The sequence below is a fragment of the Melanerpes formicivorus genome, unplaced genomic scaffold (genome assembly GCF_026170545.1).
Source record: "Melanerpes formicivorus ecotype bairdi unplaced genomic scaffold, bMelFor1.0.p_v2 SCAF_33, whole genome shotgun sequence".
NCBI lineage: Eukaryota > Metazoa > Chordata > Aves > Piciformes > Picidae > Melanerpes > Melanerpes formicivorus.
In genome coordinates, this window is record NW_027142385.1 from 1,041,865 (window position 1) to 1,058,964 (window position 17,100).

General features: G+C 51.6%; 1 protein-coding gene across 1 annotated transcript in view; it reads right to left on the bottom strand.

Moving 5' to 3' along the window:
• The window catches only part of ASTN2 (astrotactin 2), a 438,091-nt gene that overhangs the window by 96,151 nt on the left and 324,840 nt on the right, over nucleotides 1-17,100 (bottom strand). The window contains exons 17-19 of the mRNA XM_068155636.1: nucleotides 16,415-16,680; nucleotides 4,143-4,276; nucleotides 2,854-3,002 (exon numbers count right to left, since the gene is read on the bottom strand). Of these exons, the coding sequence (XP_068011737.1) occupies nucleotides 2,854-3,002; nucleotides 4,143-4,276; nucleotides 16,415-16,680 (549 nt within the window). The remainder of the gene's footprint in view (nucleotides 1-2,853; nucleotides 3,003-4,142; nucleotides 4,277-16,414; nucleotides 16,681-17,100) is intronic.

Genomic DNA, 17,100 nt, shown 5'->3' on the forward strand with positions numbered 1-17,100 from the left:
TGAACTAAAACAAAATCCCTGCACAAGCACAAATAACCCCCACACAAAACCGCAAGAGATCAAATGGATGAAAGGCAGCAGCTTCAAGAGTCCTCAAACCTTGCAGGATCACCCCAGCCCAGCACTGCCATGCCCTGCAAATGCCCAAGGTGCTCCTCCCAGCAACAGGAGCAACCTGCCAGCAGCCAGGAGACTGATGGGGAAAGAAGATCTGCAAACATCCATCAAAAGCCATCCAAATTTCATACACCATCCCCCCCCCCCCAAGCTTCCCCCTTCTGAGGTTGACTTAATGTTTTGGTGGATGCTGCTGAGATGTGATGCAGCACGGTGGGTGGATCACAGTGGTGAGGGGATGACCATGGCAGGATTTTGGGCTGGGTGAAGCACGGTTCCAAGCAAAACCTTTGAGAGCTGCAGCAATCAGCACCTCTGCAAACCTAGGTAAGGTATTTGCAAGAATCAAGTCATCTGGCATTAGGGGCCTGTAGGGTAGGAAAGGAATGAAGGCAGGAATGCTGTTTGGTTATAAACAACCTGGAAAACAGAGGGAGATTTAGGATTGGCTTTTCTTTTTTAATTGTTAATGAGGTCATTCTGTCCCAAACTGTCCCCCAGAGAGGGGCAGCTCCCCAAAATGAATTCAATCACCTGTCAAACACATGGCAGTCATAAAAGGAAAATAATAATAATAATAATCTGTATTTCCTACTCTGGCTGCCAGGACTTCAAAGGAGAAACCCCATACATCCCTGGTCTGGCCTCACCTGACCGATGTGTGAGCAATCTGGAATCCCCATCCAAAACAAAGCCCCTCCTTCGGTGGCTTGTTTTCTTTCTCTGTTACTGAAAGTTGCCCCCCCAAGGTGGAGAACAAACCCTCTTCCATGTTGGGAAACTACAAACATAACCCAGGGGCCATGGTCATATCAGGCAAGGTGTAGGAGAAAGCTCCTGTGGGACAGGACTGGTGTACGAGCCAGGAACCAGAGCTCCTTGCAGGGGTCTCTACAAACAGCCAGGACCGCCCAAGATGTGGGGCTCTGGCTTTCTCCAGCACAAAAAGTCCAGCTCTTGCAGCACAAAGATTTTGGATGTGGTGGTAAGAGAGGCTGCAGAAACAGAACCAATGGGCCTGAGGGGAACAGAGGCAACAAAAGTTTCCCTGTGACTTGGGGCTGGAGCAATTTGCCCTCATGGCAGCAAAGGGCTTGGCTCTGAGGGTCTTACAAAATCAGCGAGAAGAAAAAAGCCACCACCACAAGCTGAGAAAGCTTCTGCCCAAGACCTAAGGACTACCTGTATGTAACTCTCACTCCTAGAATCACAGAATCATAGAATCATTTCATGTGGAAAAGTCCTTTAAGACCATCAAGTCCAACTGTCAACACATCACCACCATGTCCATTAAACTATGCCTGAGTGCCACATCCACATGTTGCTTGAACATCTCCAGGAATGGTAATTCCACCACCTCCCTGGGCAGCCTGTTCCAATGCCTGACCACTCTTGCAAGAGAGAAATGTTTCCTAATGTCCAAGCTAAACCTCTGCTGGTATAACTTGAGGTCATTTCCTCTTGTCCTACCACCAGTTACTTAAGAGAAAAGGCCAACACCCACCCAGCTGCAACCCCCTTTCAGGGAGTTGTGGAGAGCAGTGAGGTCTCCCCTCAACCACCTCTTCTCTAGACCTGCTCTGAATTATCTTCCAGAAATTTACTTCCCACCAGGGAATCACAAATAAACATCTTGCCAGGATGTCCAGGAAGCCCTTGAAAAGCTAGATGAGTGCAGTGATATTCCTCCCTCCAACAGCAGCCCTGTCCCTACCTTCCATTTGGTTCCTTGTCCTGGCAGACAGCCCAGCCTCCCATACACTGAACCAGGCTCCACCTTACAGCAAAGGAGGTTTTTAATCACCCAGAGCAGGAGCTGTTACAGAGCTTTACTCCAGTGACAGGTAGAAACCTTCTTCCTATGTTCCCTGACTATGGGAGGGGGGGCGAGGGGGCTGAAATTAAGTACTACCAGCATCAAGGATAGGAGCCTTCACACAGAGGTAAATCTCTGCCTTGGTCATCGACACTGTCTGTCCCTGACATGCCACATCAGCTTCTTCAACAAACTACATCCAAAATCCTCAAGCAAAAAGCAGTAGGAGGTTCTGCCTGGCTTTCCACATGGCAGTACCATCACTCAGGTCCTCAAGGTTCTGAAATACATCATTGATCCAGTCAAATCAAATCACATCCTTCACATCTCTGCACCTCACCCAGCAGCTGCTGCAGCATGGCTTGAATTGCTGACAAGGCCTTTGCAAGGCACAGAGTGCCCAGTCCAAGCCTGAGCTGGGAACTGAAATCCAACCCTGACAAGTACCAGGTTCTCCTGGAGAAGTTTTGTGCTGTTTAAATGTTCTCAGTAAATACTGTAGGCTTACAGTTACTTTGATATGTGTGCAAGACAACTTCAAGTGTCCTTTCAGAGCTGGTGTACAATGTAGTACTCACTGAAATGGATCAGTAAATGTTTGAGTTGTTGAGGGCTGACCTTGCTCCCACAGCCACCATCCTGTAGCATTTCAGACTGATCTAACCAGATCAGTCAGAAACTCAAGCTCAAAGCCCTCACACTGAAAAAGGGCAAATAATTTCCTTCTGCTACGAAGCATTTTTGTATTTCCCCTTCCCCTCAAATACTTATGTCTGCAGAAGCCTTCAAAAGCACCTCCTGAATGAAGCACTTTTGATACCTCAAATAACACCATGGCTTTATGCCCCATCCAAAACAGAAGCAGCAGCTTCAAGTGCCCTCTGCATCCAGAGGAGGTCGCCCTTGGCAGCTACACCTACCTGTGTAGAGGTCCGTGTCTGTGTACTCATCCACCTTCTTGTGGTGCAGGACATAGTCAGACACCTTTGTCCCAATGGCTGGCTGCACATCCAGCCACTCCAGAGAGACCACGGTGCTGGAGGGCTCCACGTTGGGGGAGAGGCGCAGGCTGGGCAGGAGACAAGAAAGAAACCAAGTAAGACATCAGCTCTATGTCTGGGCAGGAGTCCACCTCTACAAAGAGTACAACCCCAGGCAGGGCTCACACTCATACACAGGGATGTGCACAGGGACCCTCAAGGACAAGAGCACAAGGGGAAAGCAGGTAGGTGAGCATGGAAGAACTGCTAGGTGATGGTCAGTAGAGTTCAGACTACTGTAATATGTCCTTACCTCCCCCTGCTTCTGGAAAAGCTCAGGCTGTGCAATCACAGACATGCAACCCAAAATATATCTTCAAAAAGAGCCTGGGACAACCCACAGTATTCCCACAAGGGGACAAAGACCGGCTACCCAGGAGCAAGAGAGAAAGGGAGGGTCCAGCTTAACCTTCATGCAACATGATGGAGTTGAGTCTACAGGAGGGGAGGTCTACTCTGCAATACCAATAAGAAAAGGCAAGGGAGAGTGGGAGGGAGAAAAGGGGCAGCTGTGGCTTTGAATTTACCCAGCTGCACATGATCAAGGCTTGTGAGGTGTGGGCAACAGCCAAAGCAGGGCAGTTGGTCAGGAGCCCAAGGAATGCATGGTGAAGGGTGAAGGCAGAGCAGATTCGTGCTCCTGGCCATGCCAGTGCAAAGGCCTCTGCTCCTTTTGTACTGGGGTAAATGACAACACGAAGTGCAAGGCTACAGAGAGCCCAGCTCCAAACATCTGAGCGTGTTTGCTGAACTCAGGATGGGAAATGAATCCCCTCCATGGATTTTGGCTCACTAAGAAGGTGTTCTGCTCCTTGTGGCTCACTGGAGCCAGTCTTCCTGCGTTCTCAGCTAATTCCCCATCAGTTTGCTCCTGATTTGCTCTTGCTCTGACAAGCCACAATGAATTGCACTGTAATTCCATTTCTTTCAGCATTAGAAATCCCATTCTACAAGCCCTGCTAATCAGGTGATGAAAATCTATAAGGAAGCCTTCCAGGGCCACAGCTGGAGCCAGGATATCCTAAAGGCATCAGTCACGCAGTGGAGTGCTGGACCACGGCGCCGGGGCTGGAAGCTGAGAGGAAGGAGGTGCCCATGGGCCGAGCCTGAGGGGCAGGGAAGGGTGCTGGAGGGCTGTGACCCACAGGAGGGGCTCAGAGGATACGTACATGGGCGGAGGGAGAGGGCTGCAGTTCGGGAGTCCGTTCTCATCGAAGGCGTTGAGGTCACACCTGCACCAGTCTTCGATAACATCGCCTTTCCCCGAGCACCAGTATGAGCTCATCAGGGCTCCCTTGAAAGCCTGGCGTGAGAACAGAAGGTGTGAACACGTGTGAGAAGGGCTTGGGGAAACCTGGCCAGCAGCTGGGCTGCACAGCACTGAGCACCAGGGGGTGTGCAGAGCACCGGCGCTGGGGAATACAGGGGAGGTCCTGCCCAGCTCTGCTACGGACTCTCTACATGACCCTGGGAGAATCTCTTCACCTCCCTGGGCTTCTGCTCCTGTGGACTGAGTGATGCTGGTTCAACCCTGGGTGATGCTTTTGGTGTGGGAATGTGGAGTGTTGGTGTAATCCTGCAGAAGGGATCTCCTCTGATGGTAACTGGGCTGAAGAAACACAGATGGAAGCCTACCTGTGACCCTGGACGTCTTACTTTGGGAACCTTTACACTACTGCTGTGCACAGTGAAACAGGCCACCCTGGCCTGGATCAGGAATAGAATAGAATAGAATAGAATAGAATAGAATAGAATAGAATAGAATAGAATAGAATAGAATAGAATAGAATAGAATAGAATAGAATAGAATAGAATAGAATAGAATTAACCAGGTAGTAAGAGACCTTTGAGATCAAGCCCAACCTATCACCCAACACCATCTAATCAACTAAACCATGGCACCAAGCACCCCATCCAGTCTCTTCCTAAACACCTCCAGGGATGGGGACTCCACCACCTCCCTGGGCAGCCCATTCCAATGGCCAATCTCTCTTTCTGTGAAGAACTTCTTCCTAACATGGTGTGGTCAGCAGGAATAGGGAAGTACTCTTGGCTCTGGTGAGGCCACACCTCCAATACTGGGTTCAGGTTTGTGGCCCATATCCAAGGAGGACATTGAGGTGCTCAGGTATGTCCAGAGAAGGGCAACAAAGCTGGTGAAAGGTCTAGAGAACAGGGCTGGTGAGGAGCAGCTGAGGCAACTGGGGTTGTTTAGTCTGGAGAAGAGGAGGAGGAGGGGAGACCTCATTGCTCTCTGCAACTCCCTGATAGGAGGTTGAAATGAGGTGGGGGTTGGTCCCTTCTTCCAAGTATCAGGTGATAGAATTAGAGGAAATGGCCTGAAATTGTGCCAGGGGAGGTTCAGGTTAGATACTATGAAAAATTTCCTTGCTGCAAGAGTGGTCAAAGATTGGAACAGGCTGCCCAGGGAGGTGGTGGAGTCACCAGCTCTGGAGGTGTGAACATGGCACCACTGAATTCTTACATCCCCACTTTCATCCTTGTCATAGCTTTGTTACTCATATGAGCTGCCCTCCTCCAAGCAACCTGCCAGTTGCTTCACCTGCAGGAGGGACAGTCACAAGCACAATGGCAGCATCTAGAAGGAAAAAAAACCACAACAATCCTGACAATCCTGTGAAATACTTGCAGGCTGTCCCCAGTCTGACCAGGAGCCCTCCTGACTGCTCCTAATGATGCCAGTGGATCCTCAGAATAAAAACTGTTCATCTGCTGGGGTCTGAGGTTAAAATGCTTTGCCTGAATTCCCAAAGCCCTCCAGGTCTGACCCCACATTGTCTCCCCTGTGCTCACCTCACAGCCTCTGGTGCTCGGTGTCAGTGCCCTGGCTGCAGGATGCTCTGTATTTTGCTGTAGTTCAGAGCTGTAAATCCTGCATGGATTTACCATGGTTTCTCCTGCTACCCTTTGCCTGTTGCAACTAATTACAGCTCCAGCTTGGCAGGCAGCATCTCTCCCTGCACACACACACACACACACATATGGCCAACATTCAACCCTGAAGCCACAACACCCTGCTAGGATAATCATCACACCAAAACTTCCTCTGCTAAAACAAACCTCTTTGTAATGCTTCTGACCTTTCAAAAATCACATTTTGGGGCCGAAATGCCTCCATGGGCCCTCATCCATGTAGGCAGCCCAGCTCCCAGCAGCACCATTCCACCCATTCAAAGCCTCCTGCGGATGCCTGGCCCCGGCGATATCGCCCGCGCTGCCAAGTCACGCCTCGGAGATCAAGCCGTGCCCTTTGAGGAGGACAGGGATGGCTCTGCTGGCTGTGGCATTCAGCAGAGAACTCTAGGAAAAGCACCATCCTGGGGAGGTTTCTAAAAGGAGGAGGTATAAATAGAGCCTGACGTCAGGGCTCTCATCCTCCAGGGGTTTTGTCACTCTACCCCCCAGCCCCCCCCAGCACTTCTATCATAGGTGCCTCGAGCCTCCCGCCTCTGAAACTTGGGGTTTTTGCTTCCAGGCAGTTACAAAATGAGACTGTTCCACAAGGGAAGGGAAAAAAAAAAACAACACACCAAAAAACAGCCCCAAAAAGGAAGGAAAAAAACATGTGAAAGGCAGAAAATGTGGTATGATTTTACTTTGTTCTTTAGAATGTAATCGAGGTGCTGGGTTGGAAAGGGCATCACAAAGTGATTGAAGAGCAGGGAAGAGAGAGAGGAGTTTCTCTGACACTGGATAAATGGGAACAGATACATGTCTGTGGAGAGCAACAAGTCTGTGCAGGATGAAACCAGCAAATGATGCAGGTAGATGGATGGGGAAGCGTGTGCTCTCCCTGGGAAGCAGGAGAACTGTGTGCTGTGGATACATGTGCACAGACACACACTGTGGGGCAGGACAGACAATAGGTGACCCCTGGAAGAGCTGTGAAATCACACCAATGGCATCACTTTGCTGTCACCCCAACCCTTGCTGCTCTGCACATTCCCTCCCTGTCCCCTAACTCATCTCCTCCCTTCACATCCCCAACCCAGGGAAGAAATCCCTTCCCACCCCACCCATGCATTTAGCCAAATCCAATAGTCAATTCCTTGCCTCTGGTTTCTTTTTCTTTGCTGGTAAGTGCAGGCCTGGATGAGCAATCCCCTCTGCTCAGCCTGCCCAGCCTCACATCCATTTTAATTAGATCCTGCAGGTACCAAGCAGTCATCTGCCTTGCGTCAACCTTCACCCAAACAAGGTTAGCTAATCGATGTGCCCTTCAATTGCACTCATTAAGGCAAGGGCACCTACACCCACTAACTGGGTTACCCAGGGCGTGACTAGCCCCCAGTGCCAGCTGTTGCCTCCCTCCCTGACGTCAGGGCCAGGTTGGAGTAGCCAGGGAGCCAGGACACACCTTCCTGTGTTTTCCAGCAGGATTCTGAGCCACTGGTTTCCAGGATTTTCCAGTTGGTACCTGGGAACAAAGGGCACTGACTGGAAAATGGAGTAGGGAAATGGCAACAGAGAACTCATCACAGAATCATGGAATGCTCTGGATTGGAAGTGACCTCTAGATGTCCTAATCCAGCTCCCCTGCAGTAAGCAGGGACATCCCCAACTAGATCAGGCTGCTCAGAGCCCCATCAAGCCTCACTTTGAATGTCTCCAGGGATGGGGCCTCCACCACCTCCCTGGGCAACCTGTTCCAGTGTTCCACCTTCCTCGTTGTGAAGAACTTCTTACTAATGTCCAACCTAAACCTACCCTGCTCTAGTTTAAAACCATGATAGGGAGAAATGAGGAAGATCATGCAGAAATTAGGGATGAAGCTCCCTGCATGAAGATGTTCATCATTGTTTTAGGAGGCTCTGTGCCTCCCAGCCTGCTTTGTGGGGACATACAGGCACCCCACAGGCTCCATGAGCTCTGAGGGCTCCCTCCCAGCTTAGAAGCCAGATACAGCTTTTGCTGTATCTCACACAGAGCCCACCCTTCCTTCCCCAGCTGGCTCCAGGTGCTGCCTGCAGTGGCAGAAGCTGCTCCTTGGCTCTGGCAGAGATCAGCAGTTGGAGTCACATTCCCCTGCAAAGGTAGCAGCTTTAACCAGCCCAACCCCAAGGCATGCTGTATGTATTTGCTCCTCCACAAGTGGTAACCATGTGAAAGCCTCTCATTTCCTTTCTCCTTCTGACAGTGTAACCTAATGTTGCTCACACAATCCCAGGGGAACAGCAGCTGCTGCTCAAAACAGGAGCCCAAAGGCAGAGGAAGACCAAGAGTAATGGACAAACGATCTAGTGAAGGAGCTGAGATCCATCCCATGGGCAGCTGCAGCCTTTGGGAGAACTGCAGGTGGGAATACACAGCACATTCCCTCATCTGTGGTGGCTGAGGGTTACCTTCCCTTCCTGTCTTAGAATTCTAGAATGATTGCTTGGTTGGAAAACACCTTAAGATCACTAAGTGCAACCATAACCTAACATCTTCCTGTACGTGGCTGTTAGACCTTGTCCCTGTGCTGATCATCCAAATGACTTTCAACATCTCCACCACCTCCCTGGACAACCTGTTCCAATGCCTGGACACTCTTTCAGTAAGGACATGTTTCCTAATATCCACTCTAAACCTCCCTTGGTGCAACTTAAGGCCTTGGAGTGAGCACCTCCAGATCTCCCATCCCTCCCTGCTGCCTGGTTGGAAACATGCAGCAAAACCTCTCTTCACTGCCAGGTGACAGCACCCACAACAAGAACACCATCTCCAGCATAGAATCATAGAATCCATAAGGCTGGAAAAGACCTCAGAGATCAAGTCCAACCTGCCACCCAAGACCTCATGACTACTAAACCATGGCACCAAGTGCCATGTCCAATCCCCTCTTGAACACCTCCAGGGATGGTGACTCCACCACCTCCCTGGGCAGCACATTCCAATGGCTAACAACTCTCTCTGGGAAGAACTTTCTCCTCACCTCCAGCCTAAACTTCCCCTGGCGCAGTTTGAGACTGTGGCCATCTCCACATGGGATCCTTCACCATGCTGGTCACACCAAGCTCCCAACCTGGGAAAACCCAACAACCTGTGGAAGCACCAAGCTCTTCCCAGGAGCAGCCCTGCCTGCTGGGGATGCCAGAGGGGGGGGCCCCTAACGCATTGTCCTGTGCTCGCAAGCCACTCCCTGCGATCCCAACGCCCCTCTGTGCCCTCAGGCAATTTTATCTTCCATTTAAAAGTATCCAAATTGTATTGTTTCCTTGTGAGTCAGCCCATTTAGTTTATGTCCTTCAGTGCCAGAGGGGAAATTTATGAGATGAGAAACTGGCTCGAAACGTTTATTTTCTAGATGACGAGTCATGCCATTAGATATATAGCATTATGAATCATAGCAACAGCATCTAATTTGCTCTTAAAGGTATAATAGGGCTGACTCCCCACACCCATGCACACACATCTACGGGATTGATGGTTCCCCCTTAGGATGGCTAGTTCATTTGTTTTGACACCAGCAAGACTTAGAGGACCATAAAGCCCCATCTTACCATAACTTAAGCCTATTCATAACAAAAATATTAGGGAAACGAATGATCAGCTAAGCACATTCATCCCACACTCGATTGCATATGGATCTTTCTCCTGTTGTTATTTGTGCTCAAGGGGAGGCCATTTGGCCCCAGTTTATGGCTTAGACACTCTGCAACAGAATACAGAAGAACATTTCCTTTGTCCTCTGTTAGACCTGGCTGATGGAGGGGGAAAACATTTAAGTTGTTTCTGACCCTGGGTTTTTCTGCTGCCATCCCCAGAGAGGAAAATCCTAGGCCATGAAGAGACCTTTCAGATCGGCATTTCCTGAGGGACCTTGACAGGCTGGAGAGGTGGGCACAAGCCAGACTCATGAGCTTCAACAAGACCAAGGGCAGGGTCCTGCAGCTGGGTCGAGGCAATCCCAGACAAAATCAGGCTGGGCAGAGACTGGCTGGAAAGTAGCCCTGAGGAGAGAGACTCGGGGGTGCTGGTGGACAAAAAGCTCAACATGAGCTCTCAATGTGCACTTGCAGCCCAGAAAGCCAACCAGATCCTGGGCTGCATCAGGAGAAGTGTGGCCAGCAGGGCAAGGGAGGTGATTCTCCCCCTCTACTCAGCTCTGGGGAGACCCCACCTGGAGTACTGCCTCCAGTTCCGGAGCCCCTATTACAAGAGGGATCTGGAGGTGCTGGAAGGTGTCCAGAGAAGGGCCACAAGGATGATCAGAGGGCTGGAGCACCTCTCCTATGAGGACAGACTGAAGGAGTTGGGGCTGCTCAGTCTGGAGAACAGAAGGCTCCCAGGTGACCTAATTGTGGCCTTCCAGTATGTGAAGGGGGCTACAAGAAGGCTGGGGAGGGACTGCTCAGGATCTCAGGTAGTGATAGGACTAGGGGGAATGGAATGAAGCTGGAGGTGGGGAGATTCAGGCTGGAGGTGAGGAAGAAGTTCTTCCCCATGAGAGTGGTGAAGCCCTGGAATGGGTTGTCCAGGGAGGTGGTTGGGGTACCATACCTGGAGGTGTTAAAGCCCAGGCTGGCTGAGGCTCTGGCCAGGCTAATCTAGTGTGGGGTGTCCCTGCCTATGGCAGGGGGTTGGAACTGGATGATCCTTGTGGTCCCTTCCAAACCTGAATGATACTATGATACCACTTGCAGCACAGGGGCTGGTGTTTCCAGGTGGGGTACTGGAAAGGGCATGTGCTGGGTGCTTGCTCACACTTGTGGATTCCAACGTGCTTGCCCAGATTTGTTCTGGCTGCATTTTAGCTTTGGTGGTCGAAAAAGAAATCATAGCATCACAGAATGAATGCTGGGCTCTTAGTTGTGAACACCTGGTCTTCTCCATGGCTGCTGACAGGGATATGAAAATCTGGCTCCATTGTTTCTTTGGGTCTAGGTTTGTTTGTGGTTGATAAGCACACCTCAGTTTCTGGGGAAAAAAACAACAGTTAAAGAGGAAACCCAGGGAATGGCAAAATAACCCCAAATGAGTGTGCAGGCTGGACAGAGATATGCTGGAGACATCAGAGGTGATCTAACAGCTGATGATATGGCACACTGTAGGTTTTGCACTAGTTTCCCAGGTCTTTGGTTGCTTTTCTTCTAAATGTAGAATGAAGGGAAGAAGGCTGGAAGCAGACTGGGCTGTGCCAGTGAACAGGCTCAGCCCACGTCCAAGAACACAGCAGTCAATGGAGACATTCTGTCCCTTCCTCTCTGCAGGATGGAGGTGCTGCCTTCACATCACCAACACCTTCCCTCCAGCACAGGCAGAGGGGGCGGAAGGTTGCCTGGTGAGGTACAGCTCAGTTCTGCTTACCAACAAATCCAGGCACACAGCAACACCACCCCACACAGAGCCTGACAAAACAGAGCCACTGACTGGAGTTCCTGGACACTGCTGACACAGCAGACTGCAGATAGCAACAGCAACACTGACTGTTCATCAAGGGAAAGAAGACAACTATGGGATGCAGGATCAGGATTTCAAAGCCTGAATGGGATGCTACCATGATTCACTGCTTCACAGATTGCATTGGGTTGGAAAGGACACTTAAAGGTCATCTTTTCCACCCCCCCTGCAGTGAGCAGGGACACTTCCAACTAGATCAGGCTGCCCAGGGCCACATAAAGTTTGATTTTGAATGGTAAGGTGGCTGGAGTAAGAGTTTTCTGTGCCCTTACAGTAACACTCAGAGCTCTTCACGGGAGAGAAATGTTGCTCCTTAGTCTAGACATCTCTGGGAGGAGAGGAAAAAAGCAAGGGGAGGAAAACTAAGGATTTCCCAGGCCAGAGACTCTTTCCAGGATCATGCGGTTCGCGTCTGAAAGTCTGCTCCAGGTTCACAGCGAAGGAGGATGAAGTTTCCCTACTGCTGTTGGCAGGTGATCTCATCCTGTGCTGCTCACACCCTCCTGCCTCCGGCCGCCTGGCCCTGGGGAGAGGGATCACCAGCACCTCATCCTGGGAAGGCACAGCAGCACATTGCCAGAAAGGTCAGGGTGCTGGAAGGGACCCAGGGTGGGCAGCATCCTGGTTTCCATTATTTATGGGACCCAAGGGAGCAGCAGAGGACACGGCAAAAACCTGGCAGCAGGGGGAATCAGCAGGCTTGGCGCTGCAGGAGCCTCTGTCCCGTCCCGTCCCGCGGAGCCGGCTCCGCTCTCACACCTCGGCACACAGCTCCCCACTCCGGCACTGGGGCTGCTACAATGGGGCCATTCTTCTCCTGCTCAGCTGGTGGGACGTGGGCTGGAGCTGCAGCAGGATGCTCCATAGCAGGAAAAGGAGGATGAGGGCCAGCTAGCAGATAGTAAAACAAAGCAAAACCTCAAGCAAAAACCAAACCCACCCCAGAGCAGAACACAACATGCACCTCAGCGCTACAAACGCTGCCCGTGCTCGTCCTGGCTCCTTTGCAGCTTGGGTGGTGGAAAAAGAAATCATTGATTCATAGAATGGCTTGAGTTGGAAGGGACCTTAAAGATCATCTAGTTCCAACCCCCTGCCGTGGGCACAGACACCTCCCTCTAGACCAGGCTGCTCAAGGCCTCATCCAGCCTGGTCTTAAACACTTTGAGGGATGAGGAATCCTCAGTGTCTCTGGGCAACCTGTTCCAGTGTCTCACCACCAGTGCTTCTTCACGGTGTCCAGCTTTCTAGTGTCTATTCACACACATAGGCAGTGCAGCAGCTCTGGCTCAGAGCCCTCCCAGGGTCCCAGCCCCACACCAGGCTCCTGCTGAAGCTTGTGGGGCCAGCAGTGAGGGGGGGATGCCCCCCAGTAAGGCTGCACACTGCAGGCTGGCTTAGGTGTGCTGCAGGCAAATGCTGCAATGACTCAATTTTCAAATTAAATCAAGGTCCTTGGGGCCTTCTAAAAATCCAGGCTCCACATCCATTTGTCTCCTTAAATACAAACAACAGGGGTTTGAGGCCATTTCCCACCAGGAGTGAGGCTGATCTCTCCTGCCCCCCTTCCCTGAGCCCCCCTCCCCACACCGCCCTCCAAGCTCTTCTGCAGCTGGCTGAGCTGCTCCACGGGAGTGGCTTTCTCCTTGCTTTGGGTGTTTGGGGGGGGGGGAAATAAACAGACCACAAACAGGAGGGACAACACTGCTGAAGATGCCTGCCCCTTTCCTCTCCACTGTTGGCCATGGCTGCCCCATGGCTCTGGTCATGCACACCCCCATCAAAGTGCTCCTGAGTGCACCAAAGGTTCCTGGTCCTGGCGCTGCTTCCACATATTTGCTTCCACAGATCCATAGTTTGCTTTGCACACAGGAAGGAAAATAGGCGCCAACAATAATTGGCAGTGCCCTGTTTCACTGTCTGTCCCTGCTTCTGGGAGGAGAAGTGATGCTTGGAGCAGGACTGAGACACATCAAAGCCCTGCTGATCACACACTGAGAGCATCCTTAGGCTCACAGCACAAATGCCTCCACACAAATGCTCCCTGGGCAGCAAAAGGCAAAACCTGACTCCTGGAGCACTCCTAAATTTCAAGCCCTTGCTTCCAAGTGAGAAGAAATCAGCATTCTAAATGACAAGGAAATAAAACAGTTTTCCAACCAAATTCACCTAATCTCCCTCTCAGAAATGGTCACTTTGAGTTGACCTCAAACATGCACGCATAGAAAAACCACAAACGAGCCCGAGGCAGACACCCAGCATGGAAACTTCAGCACTTAGAGCCTGGCCAGGTCATCAGCAACCAATAACATGGCCTTGAACCATGTGCTAGCTGTCAGTTTCAAAGTGCCTGACTCACTGTACTGAGGCAGAGGGAAAGACAAGCCCACTGGAAACACCACCCAAAGGGAAGTGGGAGAAATGTCTTTGTGTCCTGCCTCATCTCTGCTGCCATATGAGAAAACTCTCAGCAAACTCTAGAGACACAGAATTACAGGATCATGGAATTGTTCTGTTTGGACAAGCCCTCTAAGATCATCAAGTCCAACCATTGCCCCAACACCACCATGGGCACCAAAGCAAGTCACAAAGTGCCATGTCCACAAGTGTTTTGAACATCTCTAGGGATGGTGACTCCAGCACCTCCTTGGGCAGCCTGCTCCAATGCCTCACTGCTCTTTCAGTAAAGAAATGTTTCTCAATATCCAACCACCCTGATGCAAGTTGAGGCCATTTCCTCTCACCCTTGTGATAATTCCTTGCTAATTCCTTGGGATAAGAGACTGACCCCCACCTCACCCCAACCTCCTTTCAAGAGTTGTAGAGAGTGAGAAGGTCTCCTCCTCTTCTCCAGATTAAACAGGCCCCTCAGCCACTCCTCACCAGCCCTGCTCTCCAGACCCTTCAACAGATTCATTGCCCTTCCCTGGTCCCACTCCAGCACCTCAGTATCTGTCTTGGAGTGAGGGCCCAGTACTCAAGGTGCAGCCTCACCAGTGCTGAGCACAGGGGAACAATCACTGTTCTGGTCCTGCTGGCCACACTATTGCTGATACAGAAATAGTTGCTCACTGCCAGCTTCTGGTGTGCTGCTGCACCTGCTCCAGCAGTATCCTTCATCCCACAGCCACCCAAATCTCTCACTCTGCCACTTCTAACTCCAGGACTGCTGACAGAGAGCACTCTGGGGTGAAGGAGAGCAGACTTACACACAGATAGGCTCCCCAGGGATGTTCCTCCACCTCTGGGTGAGCAGGTGGAAGGAGAAGAAGGAGGAAGGATGCATTGAAGGCAGCCCTCTGGAAGACATCTGGAGCTTCTCTTGCTTGGTTGCTTCTTTGGGGGGTTTGTTGTTTGTGTGTTTGTTTGGTGGTTTTCCCAGCATCTCAGCAGAAAGCACAATGTGGGCTCTCCTCCAGCTGCAGCTGATGGGGCCAGCTCTCTGCATGAGCCAGGGGAGGGAGAGAAGGAGGGAGGGATGGAGGCTGCTGCTGGTGAAACAGGCTCCAGCTCTACAGGACAAGAAGGCACCCCAAGTGATCTTGGCAGGGAAGGGAGCATTAGCAGGGCTGGGGGGACAAGTAAGAAGGAGGAAGGGACCTTGCAGGCAGGGCCAGAGAAGCAGGGTGGCATTGTCCTCTGGGTGCTGGGCAAGGAAGGGGAGTCAGTGGTGAGATGAGCCCATAGAGATCCCTCAGGTCCTGCTGGGCTCTGCTTGCATTCACTGCTACCCCTTCCCTGCTGGCTAATCCACCCCTGCTGCCCCAAAGGAACTATCTTCCTGCAGATTGCTGCTGGGAAGTATTTCTTTTTCCCAAAGGGAACCAACATTTCCACTGCTCTCCCTGCACCTGTAATGCCTCAGCCCAGCACTACCTTGGACATGCTGAAAGTGGCAGCTCAATGCCTACACAAGAACTGCCCAGCAGGTAGAGCAGGCATGGCTGGGGAAATGAAGAGTGAGAAAATAGTGGGATCTGCAAAGACAGAGGAACCAAGGCATGTAAGTCAGGCACAGCTGCATGGAAGAACCAGGAAGGTTGATAGATAGGAAAGCAGGAGCAAGAGCAAGAGGTAGACAAGGAGGGACAGTCCTCATAAGGAAGGAATTTGGGTGCCAGGATAAGCACAGGGGCTCTTTTGGCTGTGGATCTGGGCATCATTCCTAGTGGCCACATTGCCTGTGGGTGAAGCATCATTCCTAGTGGCCACATTGCCTGTGGGTGAAGCATCATTCCTAGTGGCCACACCTCCACATGCTAGGATTGCCTCCTGCCCTGCAGCCTTCTGTGTCCCACCCACAGCTGCTGCTTGGTGGCTCACTCCAGGCACCTTAATCCAGTGCAGGCTCAGTGCTCAGAGGTGATTTTAAGGAGGTCTGTCATGTTTTGGGGCTTGAGATTGAGGTTAGGGGGCTGTGGAGGGGGGTGGTGGCAGCAGTGGACTGAGAAAGTGGGAAATCATTCTCCAGAGGATTAACACTGAAGTTATTGAAGGAGGTGGAGGAGCCCAGCTCCAGAGCAGGGCGACCTCCAGCTTGGCTGGTTCCTTCTGGAGTAACAGTGACCTCCTGTGGCTATGATATTGGACCCAAAGGGCTGGTTAGATCCTTCCCCTGCACTGACACTTTGCAAAGCCATGCTGGAGGGTTTGGGCCACACCTTGCACAGCTAGGGCTGAGATCTGAGTGACAGACTGATCTGATGCCTGCCTCCCCAGACTCCCCTGCAAGACACATACTGCACACCAGTGTCTGCTGTGGGTGAACACCAGGAATCACCATGGTCCTGGCTGCTTATGGCTTTGCCTTCACCATCCTGAAGGCAAAGAGACGCAGGTCTATGAGGGCTGCAGGTGGTGGGCAGCAAGATCTGCCAGCTCCACTGCCAACACCATCCTGAAGCATTCCCCCCACCCACAGAAGCACTGCCCTGTGCTGGGGAACCCAACATTTACCCAGAGACTGAGGAAGATAGACTTGAGAGGTGGCTAAGGTAGGACCAGAGTGGTGGAACTGGCCCATCAGTGGCTCACTCACCTCTCTGGTATCGTTGTCCTGGATCAGAGCATACAGAGGCACCACTCTGTTGATCTCCAGCAGAACTGGCGTGGGGCTGAGCTGCTCCTTGCCGGGGCGCCGGCACAAGTGGCAAGTGGATGGGCAGCGCCCCTTCTCCTCGCAGTGAATCTCCACACCTGAGATCAGGTGGTCATCAGACAGCATCTGTGCTGTCAGCAGGCCTGACAGGTAGGTGATGAAGGGCATGGATTTCAACTCCTTCTTGTTCCCAAGCTCAGTTGTTTCTGGTTTAGGGAGAGAGAAGGAAGCAAACAACATCAAATGAATCTCAGCACAACCATCTTCCCAAACCCAGCCTTTGCTGCAGCCAGCATAAATGCAGCTGCTGAAAGTGTAGCCCAGGTGGGAGCAGGGAACTAGAAAGGTCACAGACAGAAGGAGAAAAACAGGACTTGGGATTGGGCAGAAAGTGTGAGCATTTCCAGACAAGCACTTCTAGAGTGACAGGGCTGATTGTGTTCTCCTTCTTCTCTTTTGTAACTTGCAGATTCATTTACTGCCCTTCGACATGAAACAAAACCACCCAAGTCTGTCTACCCTGCCAAAGAGAAACCTCTCCACAGGGACCAGGTCAAAGAGCTGAGTGCCCTCACCCCCTGCCCCAGCGCCAGCCCCCTCTAGTCCCTGTGGTCCTCAGCTGTCTC